At 40.5% G+C, this 14,183-nt stretch overlaps 1 protein-coding gene across 1 annotated transcript; it reads right to left on the bottom strand.

Moving 5' to 3' along the window:
* Positions 1-11,394: 11,394 nt before the first annotated feature.
* LOC110732997 lies at positions 11,395-13,995 on the bottom strand. The gene has a single exon (XM_021913000.1). The coding sequence runs from the start codon at positions 13,993-13,995 to the stop codon at positions 11,395-11,397; it is 2,601 nt and encodes an 866-aa protein (XP_021768692.1).
* Positions 13,996-14,183: the final 188 nt, after the last annotated feature.

Here is a 14,183-nt window from a genome sequence, read left to right as displayed (position 1 = left end):
CTTTAATAGTATGTAATAGATTGGTCATCTCTCTCAATCATACTCATATTCTTTTAATGAGATTCTTGTTGCTAAGATACAATCAAATCATTTTATGTTTCACATTACTTGCAGCATAACACTTTAGCCGCAATCTCTACCTTTTAAAAGTTTGAGATAACTCTTATGAATAGGGTTTGGACAATTATACCCTCTAAAATGTTTATTTACTTATTTGCCCTCATTAAAATTAATTGTTTTTTCAACCCTTAATAATAGTGTGCGGATATTTATACTCCTAAAATATTTGTTTACATATTTTCTCTCATCAATTCTATAACAATTATAATTGTGACATAAGGCTAAACAAAAATAACTTTCGAATATGACTAGCTATGGCATTAGCCACCCTAGTTTAAGGAAAAGATTAAAAGGTGTAAACCAACAAAATAAAAAAGGTAAAATAAATGAAACACAAGCAAGACAAAGATTATATGTTACCGATGTTAAATTTATTTTAATTAATTTGATTATTTACATGTGCTAAGTTGCAAGTAATATGAAACAAAGGAAGTGCAATAATTATGGATAATTCCTTAACAAATCAATTGTTTGGACTTTTGGCCAACACTTAAGGCCTTGTACTACTTTTTGAGCCTTCAAATCACACACCTTATTCCTCTCACCCACTACATAGCCCCTCACCTCACCAACACACCAGCAACAACTTGCACTCTTATAATTGTTTCCATGAATCACTAGAATAATTTTAATCTATTTTTCTGAATATATTTTGCGGAAGCCTTTCATCATTTTTTACCCCATGAATTTCCGAAAAATACTAGATAGGAAGCTCAAAATTTATGAATTAATTACCTTGAAAAGATAAATTATTATTTAAAACAGAGCATTACTTTGAAACAAACCCAATTATTTAAAATAATGAGAGCCCCAATGTGAAATAAAGGAAAATTGAAAGAGCAAAAACATAGAGTACACACCAAGAGGCAATACTAAACCCAACAATAATCGTGTTAACGAATAGCAATTGTAAGCGAAAAAAGGTCAATATTGTCGAAATTCGTAATGATGTTCTTTGAGAAAGACACAACCCTAATGACTGATTAATATGATCCGTCTAGCTAGTGATAATATAAAAGAAATAGGATAACATTAAATAGAACCTGACCAACAAGTAAATACAATTTCTTAACCTGCAAGAAAAATAAAAGTGAAACTGAAAAAGAAGAGATTTCACTTTCAAATTTTGTTTCACAATAAATTAGGGCTTAATTTAACATTGAGATTGGTAGGATTGAGTGTCAAGATTCCTAAAATTATGAATTTGGCATTGGATTAAGTATCAAAATGATGGTTGATACAATTTGACTACTAACCCCATAAAATGTACTGTGATCCATTTGAAGCATTATTTTTATACAAATTAACTTTATTTATATCACATTTGAAGATTTAATTTCAATATAATAAGTTTAAGATTTTGATTTTCGTCCCAAGTAACATGTAATGTGATTTTTAACATCCTTTTTTCAATCTTGCTCAAGTTTATCCGATAGAATGCTCATAATTAATGTTAGTTGTTGAGTTTAGAATTATATATATTATAAAAAATTAATTAAATTATTAACTTTTAAAATACGCATGGCATAGAATAAACTAATACTCCTATTTCATAAATTAGGAACTTTTATTAAGAAAGAGGAAAGCACAACAACCATTCGCTCAAAACTTAACTTATGGTTGAGGCAAAACATTAGGCAAATTAGATGCCACTTTTTTTTATTCAAGACCAAGTCTCATAGCTCATATCTACCATGTGTACATATGTTGACATATTAAATCGTGAACAAATTATATTAGTTCCTCACTTTTCGGTGATAACATATATAATAAGGCACCATAAATTAAATCATATTAAAGAAATTTAAACAAATGCATATGACTAGAAATTTTCCTTAAATAATTTTAATAACGTGAAGTTTAATAACGTCTACAAGTGAAAAGTTATGGCCAACAAAGGAACAGGAAACGGAGCAACAAAAAAGGCACCAGGTGAAGTGTTACACCAAAGAAGGAATTTACCATTTTGTCCATTGAGATTAGCCATTGGAGGTGTTGTTGTTGCTGGTATCATTGGATACTCTGTGTTGTACACCAAGAAAAAGCCTGAGGCATCTGCAGTTGATGTTGCAAAAGTCACTACTGGTGTTGCTACCCCTGACCACACACACCCTCGTTAGTAACATAATTTTATTGTTTTTTTTATAGGAAATTTTAATTTTATTGTATAATATTATGTAGAGTATAAAAAAACCATTTTTGGTCATATACCATGAACAAACATTAATTCATATAAATTGTTTGTATGGAGTAAGCAATTTGAAATAACAATGTTCCTAACTTGGATGGATGTACAATCATACAACATTTTTCTAATGGCTCCACCTAATTATTTAAGAAGCAATCAAGTTAAAATACTATGCCACTATTCACAGATTTTTTTACCTTGACTAAATTTTATATTCTATTGGTAAAGAGAAATATAAGCAAGTGAAACCTTGTTAAATTTGCTTCATTTTATGTATTCATACATATATAATATCAAATTTCTATAAATCTTGGGTTTTTTTTTTTTTTTTTTTTTTTTTTTTTTTTTTTTTTTTTTTTTTTTGCTGTAATTGTTATTTATTGATAATTAAGAGGATACATATCAGTGATTGAAATAATATATTGTCAACCGTAAAATGAGATGTGTTGCAATTTTATTGAAAAAAATACACACACAATGTTTAAATGATAAGGAATTCATAACAATTTATTTCTAATCAACAACCATATTGCTTGGAATAAGTGTGATTCAATTTTGTGCATATTTTATAATTAAAAATTGCATCAAAAAAATGTTTTATAATTAAATTTGCTATTTTCAACTAAATGTGCAACTTTTTCATCATTTGCATTTTATTTGAGCAAAATGTACATATTTATACATTATTAAGCTCCTAAAAAACTGACTTTAAGTTCCTACAAGAATATATGCATATTTAATACAAAACTAGTGTGTGGCTCAGATGATGCACCTGATTTTACTGTGAATATCAATAAATATTATGTGAGCTATAAAATATAAGCTATATAATTTCTTTTTTGAAAAAAATAATCTATATAATTTTAGAAAAGTGAACAATAATAACTATGAAACTAAATAAGTGCTCACAAATTGATGTTTTATACAAAATATTCATTATATTATAATTGAATATGAAACATAATCAAAAGATAGTATAGATAGGTCTTGTGTTTAAACCTTGTGATAAACATTTTTATTGCCATTAAAACATGTTTATAATACTAGATGAATGATGATGTGGCACATCAATAACATAATACTAAAAAAGATACCATAATACTAAAACAGACATCAGGAATGAACGTGTCAATTCTTGGTGCTGTTTTTTCCCTCCAACTTTAAAAAAAAATCCAATTTTTTTTTTAAATATTCATTGATTGATTATATATAGGATTTTCCATATATTTCTTCAAAAAAAGAGTATTTGCCAAATTAGAAAATCATTGACTAACATTATACATTTATACATATATTTAGGTCACTTGGATACTGCAATTTTTTTTATTATTTTTATAAATGCAATGTCTCCTATGTAATTAAGGATTTTTTTTTTTTTTTTTTTTTTTGTGAAATAATTAAGGAAAATATAGTAAACAAAATATTTTAAAAATTACAATTGATTCACTTATACGTACGAAGTATATTACAATAAGACTTACAAAAGTGTATCAAATTAAAAATCTCAATTTATAACCTATATCATTGTCTTCTCATTTTGGTAATCATATTCAATCTGTATACAATTAACTAGAATATTTGTATATATCTTCAATAATATACAAAAAAGGTAATTAGAATAATATTATTATCATTCTTTTCTTGAACTTTATTTTTTGGCTATAGAATTCATTTCATTAAAAAAGTTATTTTGATAACAAATATGAAGTAAAAAACACGAAGGTTAATAACTTTTATGTCTTTGGTATTGAATATAGATTAAATTTAAGTTATTTGGTTAAAAATAATTTTTTTGTTAATACATCATAATAAACAAATATAATTCGATATAAGATTTAAGATAAACGTGCATGGCACGGGACTTTAGCTAGTAATACATTAAAAAGGTGATGTGACATACATCTAATGCATGTGAGGGATGTCACGTGATACGTACTCTGTTTGAGAAATATTTTTTAATATAGAAAGTATAGATATAAATTGTAAGCTGCACATTCAACCTCTTAATCCTTCTCAACTTTCTCAATTTAAGATCTTTTCACATAATAATATTGTTATTAAATTTAATGTATGAATTTTTCTCATTTTGACCCTATATTAGTGAGAAGTTTCTTAAAATAAAAAACTATACATATGAAACTCTTTTGAAATGAATGTACATAATGTTGAGCTCATTGTTCATTTCTTTTTTAATGGAAAGATTGAAGTATTCTTTTGATAAAAACGGAATTAATAGCGTGTTTTGTGTGTGGCCAGCAAAAACGAGTAACCCCTGACCAAGTAACCCCTGATCGACCGAGTAATCTCTAACCAAGTAACCCATGACTGAGTAACCCCTGACCAACCGAGTAACCCCTGATCGACCGAGTAACCTCTAACCAAGTAACCCATGACTGAGTAACCCCTGATCGACCGAGTAACCTCTAACCAAGTAACCCATGACTGAGTAACCCCTGACCAACCGAGTAACCCCTGACCGACCGAGTAACCCCTGACTGACTAAGTAACCTTTGACCAAGTAACCCTTGACTGACCGAGTAACCCTTGACCAATCGAGTAACCCCTAACCGACCAAGTAACCCCTAACCAAGTAACCCCAACCATTCTTTCAAAAAAAAAATGTGGCTGGCCACACCGTGTGGCCAACCACATATGAAAGTTTGTGCGGAATTCGTAATTAAAAATATATTCATGTGAGATTTTATTTGATTAGTCTCGGACTTTCGGTGTGTGATTTTACATATTCAACTTTTTTAAAAATACATATTTAAAGATATTACACAAAGTGCTTATTATCATATCATATCATATCACTAATAAATAAAGTCGGTCTTGCAGCCAGGCCACGAGACAGCGACACTTGGCATTCCAGTTTTTCGCCAAATGTCGAGTCACGTAGGCGATAGATAGGTTTTATTGTGACACATATGATGCTAAGTAAACAAATTTTAGATAATTTTTTTAAGATAAAATTGTTGTATAGAGTTTTATTATCTATATACTTCTAATATTTAATATATACAAAATTAATAATAACTTTTAATAAATATCCTATAACTCAGTTTTATTTCCACCATAAAATTCGTTTTAAAAAGTTCTTTAAAATAAGATCCATTTATAATATATTTAATTTATTAAAAATTAATAGAGAATTAGTAAAAATAATTTTAGTTTGGTAAAAATATTTTAAGTTCCGTAAAATAATTTAATTTCAATAAAAATAATTTCAAGTCAATAATAACATATGTTTCGGTCAGAAAACAATGGGCCTTCAGCTGGCCCTTCGGATGAGTGGGGATGAAGCCCGATTCGAGTGATAACCGAATTGGGGATTTCCTGCACAGCAATGCAAACGTAAACTAGCCTCGGGGGGTGTGCCGAGGAAGGCCCCTCCGATGCCGAAGTCAGTACGGATGCACAAATATTAGAGAAAAGCTATGCAAGAGTATTTGTTGCTTGAGGAATTTAATGTGAATGAATGTAATTGTGTTAAAATGAAAGCTTTTATACCTTGGTTCCATAAGCTAAATTGGCTTGATCAATCAAATGGGCTGCCCCATGATTGGGCCTTGTTGCTATTGACTTGGCAAATACATTGGAGGGTTGGACCTTATGGTTTGGGCTTTAACTATTTCCATTTGTGGACTGGGACAAATTGTCTTGCGTTTTGGACCCCAAACAACTTGCCCCCCAGACCCGATTCATGAGGATAACGGGTCGGGTTTCAGCAGCTGAAGGATTTGGAGGGAAAACAAATGAAAATAGTTTAAATATTTTTGACAATTCAATACGGTTAATGTAACCGTTAATAATGATTAATTAACCTTAATGACGGTTAATTAAGGATAGTGGGGAAGTGGAGTGGATTTAGTGGGAAATTAAATCCAGGCAGTTTTGTAATTGGTTTGAAGAGAATTTGAAGAGTTTGCAACTGACATTAAGTGAGTGGGTTTTTGCGCCAAGTATATAATTCGCATTTAGCATAATTATTTCCGGCATTCCCAAATCAGACACACTTAGCATTTCATTCTCATTTTTCCAGCGAACTCGCGCAAGCTCTTCCTCTCTTTTATCAATTTCCGCCTTTTTCGAAGCTTTTCAGCAGAATTCGTTGCTCCGAACTGCTAAATCGGCGAATTCCGAGTCAGATAAAGGTAATTTTCTCCGAATTTCATTCGGATTTTCCCTTCTTTTAAGCTTTTCCCCTTTTTCCTACTTTTTCGCGTCGCCGTCGACCTAGCAATGGCCGGCAACCCTGGTAAAAGGCCAATGGAGCCTGAAGACGAGGACATTGAGGAGGAGGTGCCGCAACTAATTCGGAAGAGGAACCATCCTCTGCCCGTTATGCCGTTTTTGAGCGGCCGAAACCCTAACGCCCGAATTGAGGTTGGTTCATCCTCGAGTGGGGAGGGATTAAGGGTTATTCCGCTAAACAGTGCCCCTCCTAGAGAGCCAGCCGAAGCAAGTACTTCTGGCCGAAGGGCTCCTACCAGATCTCGGCCTTTAACCCCTGAAGAGAGGGAATGGACCGATGAACATGAGAACGATGGTCTGCTGAAGACCGAGCCAGCTGAATGGTGGCTAGCAAATGATGCTCGGTACCATTTTGCCGAGCAGCTGGAGGTTTATTATGGCATAATGGAAGCCGATGGGTATTGGTGCCGAATGCCCACGGTACTGGAGAGAATCTATCGGCCCCCTCCTGGTTACATTGGGGTTTATGTTCGGCAGCTGCAGTTCGGACTGCGATTCCCAGTGCACCCCTTCGTCACCGAAGTTCTGAATGGGTACAATATTTCATTGGCCCAATTAACCCCTGTCAGCATCAGGAGGATCATGACCTATCTTTGGGTGTGCATCTTCTACGGGTTGCAGCCAAGCGTTCATTGCTTTAGATGCATACACAAGCTCTCGCCGAACACCCAGTCCAGCAGAGTTCATGGCCGTGGCTGGTGGCACATAGAAGATGAGAGGGGCTACTTGACCTGCTATCCGAACGATACCTCGGATAAACATTGGCGGGAGCAGTGGATCTGGGTGCGAGCTCCTTCAGATGAGGGCCACCCTAATTATTTCGGGGGGCCCCGCTATGTCAGGAAGCCAGACCCATCCATGTCGAGCATCGGCGACGATGATTTCACCGAGGCTGATCGTATGCAGATGGAGCTATTCGGCAGATCCACTAACCCTGGTGCAACAGGCCGAATGACAATTGTGCCTACCGTGTGGTTGCCCTGCTACCATTACATCTTCCAAGAGAAGATGTTAGCCGTTGCAGGCCTCAGCCGAAGATACCAAGGTGGTAAGTGATTCGGCTGGGGCCGAGGCATTTATTTCCTGCTTTTTAGGTTTTCTCGATCCGAAGCTTTTTGCTTGAACCTAACGTTTTGCTCTGATATTTTTTCAGCTATCTGCGAAGAGACTTCCGGCATCGACTACGATCTGCTGGGGATCAGCCAGACCAGAGAGCCAATCACCAACACTCCTCCCATCACAGTTGTGAAGGATCGGCCACTGACGTTGCAGCCGAGGAAGCTCGAGGTGGTCAGCGCCTTTGAGTATTTGGCGCAGAAGCCTTGGTACAAGAAGATCGACCCTTTCTTCCTTCTCTCAGCTGAAGAGGAAGCTGCTGCTGCTGCTGCTGCTGCTGTAGAAAGAGGTGACATACAGACACCGCCTCCTCCATCCAAGCCTATCAGAGAGGAAGATTCGGAGTCCGAAGATACCAAGGAGTTGTTTGGTCCTTCGGTTAGTCCTTTACTTGTTGACTTTCTCAGCTTTATATCCTCGGCTTCTTGATTGTTTGTCTTGCAAAGCATTTTTCTGAATATGTTAATACGTAGCTTCAGCTTCTGAGCATGCATGTTACACGTAGCTTTCTTTGAATTTGCACATAGATTCTGCTAAGTGTAGTTCTTCGGATGCATCTCTGTCTGATATAGTTTCGTTTTGCTAAAACTGCTCAAGTATGTGGCCTCGGCCGAAACATCTGCGTGCTTCTGCTTTGAGCCTACTTGCTGCTTGTTATTGTTTTTGTTGTTTTGTTTGTCTTCTGCTAATCCTCCTGCCCCCTCTTTCTTCGTCTCTACAGTCCGAAGAGGAAGAAGAGGTAGAAAAAGAAGAGCCTTCCCCCTCTGAACCTGTTGCCGAGGATATGGCTGGCGGAAGAAGAAGGCCTCTGGTTTGGCCCGGCCAATTCAGGGCACCAGAGCTTCCTGTGAAGAGGCCTCGGCTGGCAGAGGTCCAGGAAGAGGTGGTTGAGGTTACTTCCCCCTCTCGGGAAGTTATCATGGAGGTGGTCGATGTGCTTGACCCCTCGTCTCCTCGTCACGTGCCTGAGCCCTTTTCTACCGAGGTTCAGCACGAGGTTGAAGTGCTGGGGATCCAGGATGAGGATCCGAAGCTTGCGGAGCAAGAGGGCGAGCCGCGGCTGAACGACGCTGCGATGTCCGCGCACACGAACATCCCTTCCAGTTCAGCTGCGACTTCCTTCCGTACCTTTCATTCAGCTGAGATGGGGTTCGGCTCAGCGCCCTTGGTCCCTGTTCCCATCCATGCCCGCGCAATCATTGAGGATAGGCGTGATTCTGCCCTTTCCTATTTTGGAAATCTGGGCAATCTTTCGGCTGTTGAAAGGGCCAAGGTCTGGATGCAGGGCGCTGCTGAATCTTTGGAAAGCGTGCCCCATCCTCTTTTGGAGAACCAAAGGGTTCTGATGCAGGTACCCTACTTGCGCGTTTTTTTTTTTTTTTTTTTTTTTTTTTTTTTTTTTTTTGCAAGTGTTGGGCTTCGGCTGACAGCATGGTCTGCTACTGTTGGGCTTTGCAGGCTGTTCACAATCATTTCCTTGCTGTGGAAATGTTTGACGAGCTTCAGAGCAAAGCTGCCAAGGTTGAAGAGGCTGAGACTCTAGCTCGGCTAGCTGAGCTGAAGCATGCAAAGGCTGAGGACGATGTCTCAGCTGCTAAGCAAGAGATGCAGAGGATGGAAGAGAACTTCCGCACCTTCAGCCGAGGCCTGGAGCAGATAGTCTTTCCTTGGCTCGAAGAGGGCCATTCCCTCATGAAGGAGTTTGGAGCTAACACCCTTGCTGAGTTCCGAGCTCGGCTTGAGGCCAAAGCCAAGGAAGATGTTGATGCGCAACAACTTCTCATTTCTGCCCATGAGCAGCAGCAGGCCCAGGTTCGGGAAGAGGCTAAGAAAGAAAAAGATGATCTGCTAGCCGCGAACCAGAAGCTGAAGGATGACTTGGAAGCTCAGAAGGCCGAGCTGCTGAATGCCAAGGAGCTGCTCAAAACCAGGATCTACACCGAAGCTGAATATGGTGAAGGTTTTGAGAACGGCTGGAAGACTGCTCGGCGCTTGGCTCTGCACGCTGCTCCCGACATGAACTGGGACCAGGTTGAGGCTTGGTCGATGGATGCTGACAACCCTCGGATCCACGAGGCTAGCCAAGCTGAGATTGACTTCCTAGTCCGTCAGGCTGAAGCTGAAGCTAAGGAGGCTGAAGAGATTGCCAAAGAGGCTGAAGCTACTGGCCCTGCCTCCTCTTCAGCTGGGGCTGGTCCATCCGGAGTTCCAGGGAATGCTGAAGCATAGGAGCTCGGGCAGCCGTCTTCTGAGTCCTGCGGATCAACATGCGCTTAATTTGTGAACGCCGCATCAGCTTTTGCCTGTTCTTTTGTTTCAGCTTGCCTCTGTACAAACTTTTTATCTGTTTTTGTGTACTTTCGGCAGCTGTGTTTTCCGCTATGTGGGCGGCTGCCGACTTTGAATTTCTGTAGTTTTAAACTTCTGAATTTGGTTTCTGTAACTCGTACTCAATGTTTTGTGATTTTTCAGTTTCTGGTGAATGAAGTAGAATTTTTAGCTGTTTTCTCTTCTTCTGCCTACTTTTCTAACTTTGCATTTGGTTGCCTTCTTTCTGAATTTTTTCCTAAATTTGGCTAAGTACAAATCTTCGGCTAAGAGTTCTTCAGCTGATAACACTTTGATCATTTTACTTGGCTTTTCATGAAATTTTCTCAAGTGCCAACCCAGGTAGGCGCCTTCTGCTCCCCCCAGAACCTTGAAGATGAAGTCTTCTGGGTTCTGAGTGCTACTGAAGCTTCGTTATAGCTTGCACATATATGCTTACTCCTTGCGCTCCTGTCAATTCTAACTCATCCGAGGGAACGACTACTTAAGACATAATGCCAGGGCAGTGATCATCTGAAGCACAAGGCGTAATTTACGCAATACTTCAGAGGTGCAATCACCACCCGAAATTGACTGGCCGACGCACAAGGCATTATTATGCAATGCTTCGGGCCTTCTGCCAATTCCTATTTTCGGCTATGTCCTAGATGAGCCTATGACCTCTTTGCCGAGAGCAGTAAATCCATCCGAGGTACAGTGCATCATAATGCAGTACCTCGAGGTTCTATTTACCACTCGTGTTGGCAGGTTCTTCGGCTTGCTGAAGCACAGTACATCACAATGCAATGCTTCAGACAGAACCGGGTGTAAACCTTGAGATAATTGTGGCAGGGACAGGAATAATGGAAACAGAATAAAATTGTGAATAATCGCGGCTCAAAGGCCTTTCATTAATCTGAAGGAAATATACTTACACAGATTTTTCACACATGAAATTTTCTAAGTACATCTGCGTTCCAGTGGTTTTTCAACTCAGCTCCATCTAACTGCCGAAGGCGATAAGTTCCTGGTTGGAGCTCATCATATATTTCATAAGGCCCTTCCCAATTAGCTGAGAGCTTCCCATGAATGCGGCTTTTCTGAACAGCGGCGGTATTCCGAAGAACCAAGTCCCCCACTTTAAGGGGTCTTGATTGGACCCTTCGATTGTAAAATTTACTAATTCTTTGCTTGTATGCCGCCATTCTATCCCTCGCTGAGTCTCGGATCTCATCTAAGAAATCGAGGGACTCTTTCATGAGGTGTTCATTCTCTTCAGCCGAGAACTGGTTGACTCGGAGACTTTTTGAGCCAATTTCCACCGGCAAAACGGCTTCAGACCCATACACCAATTCAAAAGGTGAATGCCCCGTGGCCTCTTTTTCAGTTGTCCGAAGTGACCATAGAGTTCAAGGGAGTTCCTCTATCCACTTGGACTTTTGATCTTCAACTCTCTTTTTGAGAGCGTTGAGTATCTGTTTATTTGCAGCTTCGGCCTGGCCGTTACTCTGAGGATGACAGACTGCTGAGTACGCCAGTTTTATGCCGAACTGATCTATGTACCGCCTCAGCGGCAAATTGTCAAATTGTCTTCCGTGATCGAAGACAAGCACTTTTGGGATGCCGAAGCGCGTGATGATATTCTGCCAGATGAACTTCCTGACAGTTTGCTCAGTTATATTTGAAACTGCTTCAGCCTCTATCCATTTGCTGAAGTAGTCTATTCCTACTATCAGCCATTTTTTCTGGTAGGGAGCCTCGGGGAATGGTCCCAAAATATCCAACCCCCATTGAGCGAAGGGGAATGGATTCAGTATCGGCTGAAGGTCCCTCGAAGGCCTGTGAATAACGGGTGCAAATTTTTGACATTTTTCACATTTCCGCACCAAGTCTTTAGCGTCATGAATCAACGTTGGCCAATAGTATCCTGCCCGTAGTGCCTTATGGGCTAGGGTCCTCCCCCCAACGTGGTTTCCACAGATACCGAAGTGGATCTCCCGAAGGATGTAATCCGCATCTGTTGGACCCACACATTTCAATAGTGGGGCCGAGAAGGATTTTTTCAGTAGCTCCCCTTTGTAGACGATGAACCTTGAGGCTATCCTTTTTATTTTTGCTGCTAAGTTCCTGTCCTCGGGCAGCGTCCCTTGAAGCTTATAAGCCAAGATGGGGTCCATCCAGCTGGGCTCCACCTCAGCACACTGAACCTCGATTTCTGGGTCGATGCTTCTGGTTCGGCGCACCTCCACATACACGGACCGATTCAGCTCTGTAAGAGTTGAACTTGCGAGTTTAGAGAGTGCATCGGCTTGAGCATTCTGACCCCTTGGGATCAGCTCGATCTCAAAAGTTCTCAGCTTCGCTATAACTGATTTGATCTTGGCAAGGTAGGATATCATGGAGGGTTCTTTGGCCTCATACTCGCCCCGGATCTGGTTAGCGACTAGCTGAGAGTCTATCTTCAGACAGACATGTTCGGCTTCGAGTGCTATGCATAATTCCAAGCCAGCAACTGCTGCTTCATATTCTGCTTCGTTGTTAGAAGCCTTAAATGAGAACTTGAGTGCATACTCGAAGTTTTTGCCCTCGGGAGAGGTGATTACCACCCCAGCTCCCGAGCCATTTACGGTGGCTGAGCCATCCGTGAATACTGTCCAAGTCCCCTTCCCTTCGTCGAGTATTTCCTGATAGGAACATTCGGCTAGGAAGTCTGCTAGGGCCTGGGCTTTTATTGCTGCCCTCGGCTGGTAGCTTATGCTGAACTCGGTGAGCTCGAAGGCCCACTTTGTCAGTCTGCCTGATTTTTCCACCTTGCCGAGGACTTTCTCCAGCGGTTGGTCCGTTAGGACCACGATTTGATGTGAGTCAAAATAAGGCCTTAACTTCCGAGCTGCTACCACCACCGCATATGCGACTTTTTCGAGCAAAGGGTAGCGTGTTTCGGCATCAGTCAAAGTATGACTGACAAAGTAGATTGGTTGTTGGACTTTTTCCTCTTCCTTCAGCAGCACCGCACTCACCGTAGCAGGGCTAACTGCTACGTATAAGTACAAGATCTCCCCTTCAGCTGGTCTTGCCAGTGTCGGAAGATTTGCCAGGTGCTCTCGGAGCTGCTGGAAGGCTACTTTCTGCTCATCTTCCCATATGAGCTCTTTTGACTTCGGAAATTTAAGCGCCTTGAAGAAGGGCAGGCCTTTGTCCGAGGCTTTTGAGATGAACCTGGACAAGGCGGCCATTCTCCCCGTAAGGCGCTGAATATCCCTTTTCGTCTTCGGCTCGGGAAGGTCAAGAGCTGCTTGCACTTTGGTAGGATTGGCATCAATCCCCCTTTTGCTGACCATGAAACCTAGGAATTTCCCAGACCTCACGCCGAAGACACATTTCTTCGGATTCAGCTTCATCTGATGTTTTCTCAGGGTGGCGAACGTTTCAGCTAGGTCCGCAACATGATCTTTTGCCTCCTTGCTTTTGACGATGGAATCGTCAACATAGGCTTCCATGTTGCGACCTTTTTGTTCGGCAAACACCTGGTCCACCAACCTCTGATACGTTGCCCCGGCGTTCTTTAGGCCGAAGGGCATCATTTTGTAATTATACACCCCGGCGCTTGTAACAAATGCCGTTTTTGCTCTGTCATCGGGGTGCATGAAAATCTGATGGTACCCAGAAAATGCGTCCATGAAGCTGAGCAGAGCATGGCCACTTGTCGAGTCAACCAGCTGGTCGATTCTTGGCAAGGGATAGAAGTCCTTCGGACAGGCCCTATTCAAATCCGTGAAGTCAACGCACATTCTCCAGGAGCCATTAGCTTTCTGAACCATTACTACATTCGCCAGCCATTCAGGGTATTGGCAGGGCTCAATGAACCCTGCGTCTAAAAGTTTCTTAACCTCGGCTGCGATGTCCTGGTTCTTCTGAGCGGAGTAGTTCCGCTTCTTTTGCTTAATTGGGCGACATGTGGGGTCGACATTAAGCTTGTGCGAGATGAGGTTCGGATCAATTCCCGGCATGTCGGCTGCTGAGAACGCGAACACATCTCTGTTGTCCCGAAGGAGCTGGATCAGCTAAACACGGAGGTTCGGATCTAACCCTCGTCCGATGTTGACACATTTTTCGGTATCCCCCTCGGTCAACTGGATTGATTCAGCTTGTTCGTCTGACTCCATTGCCTTGGAGCTAGATTCTTCAGGTTCGAGTC

This window comes from Chenopodium quinoa, unplaced genomic scaffold (genome assembly GCF_001683475.1).
Source record: "Chenopodium quinoa cultivar QQ74 unplaced genomic scaffold, ASM168347v1, whole genome shotgun sequence".
NCBI classification, from domain to species: Eukaryota; Viridiplantae; Streptophyta; class Magnoliopsida; order Caryophyllales; family Amaranthaceae; genus Chenopodium; species Chenopodium quinoa.
This window is presented reverse-complemented; position numbering and strand designations above follow the sequence as displayed.

Coding starts and splice junctions, on each gene's coding strand:
- LOC110732997 (XM_021913000.1), bottom strand. CDS start 13,995: ATGCCGGGAATTGATCCGAACCTCATCTCGCACAAGCTTAATGTCGAC.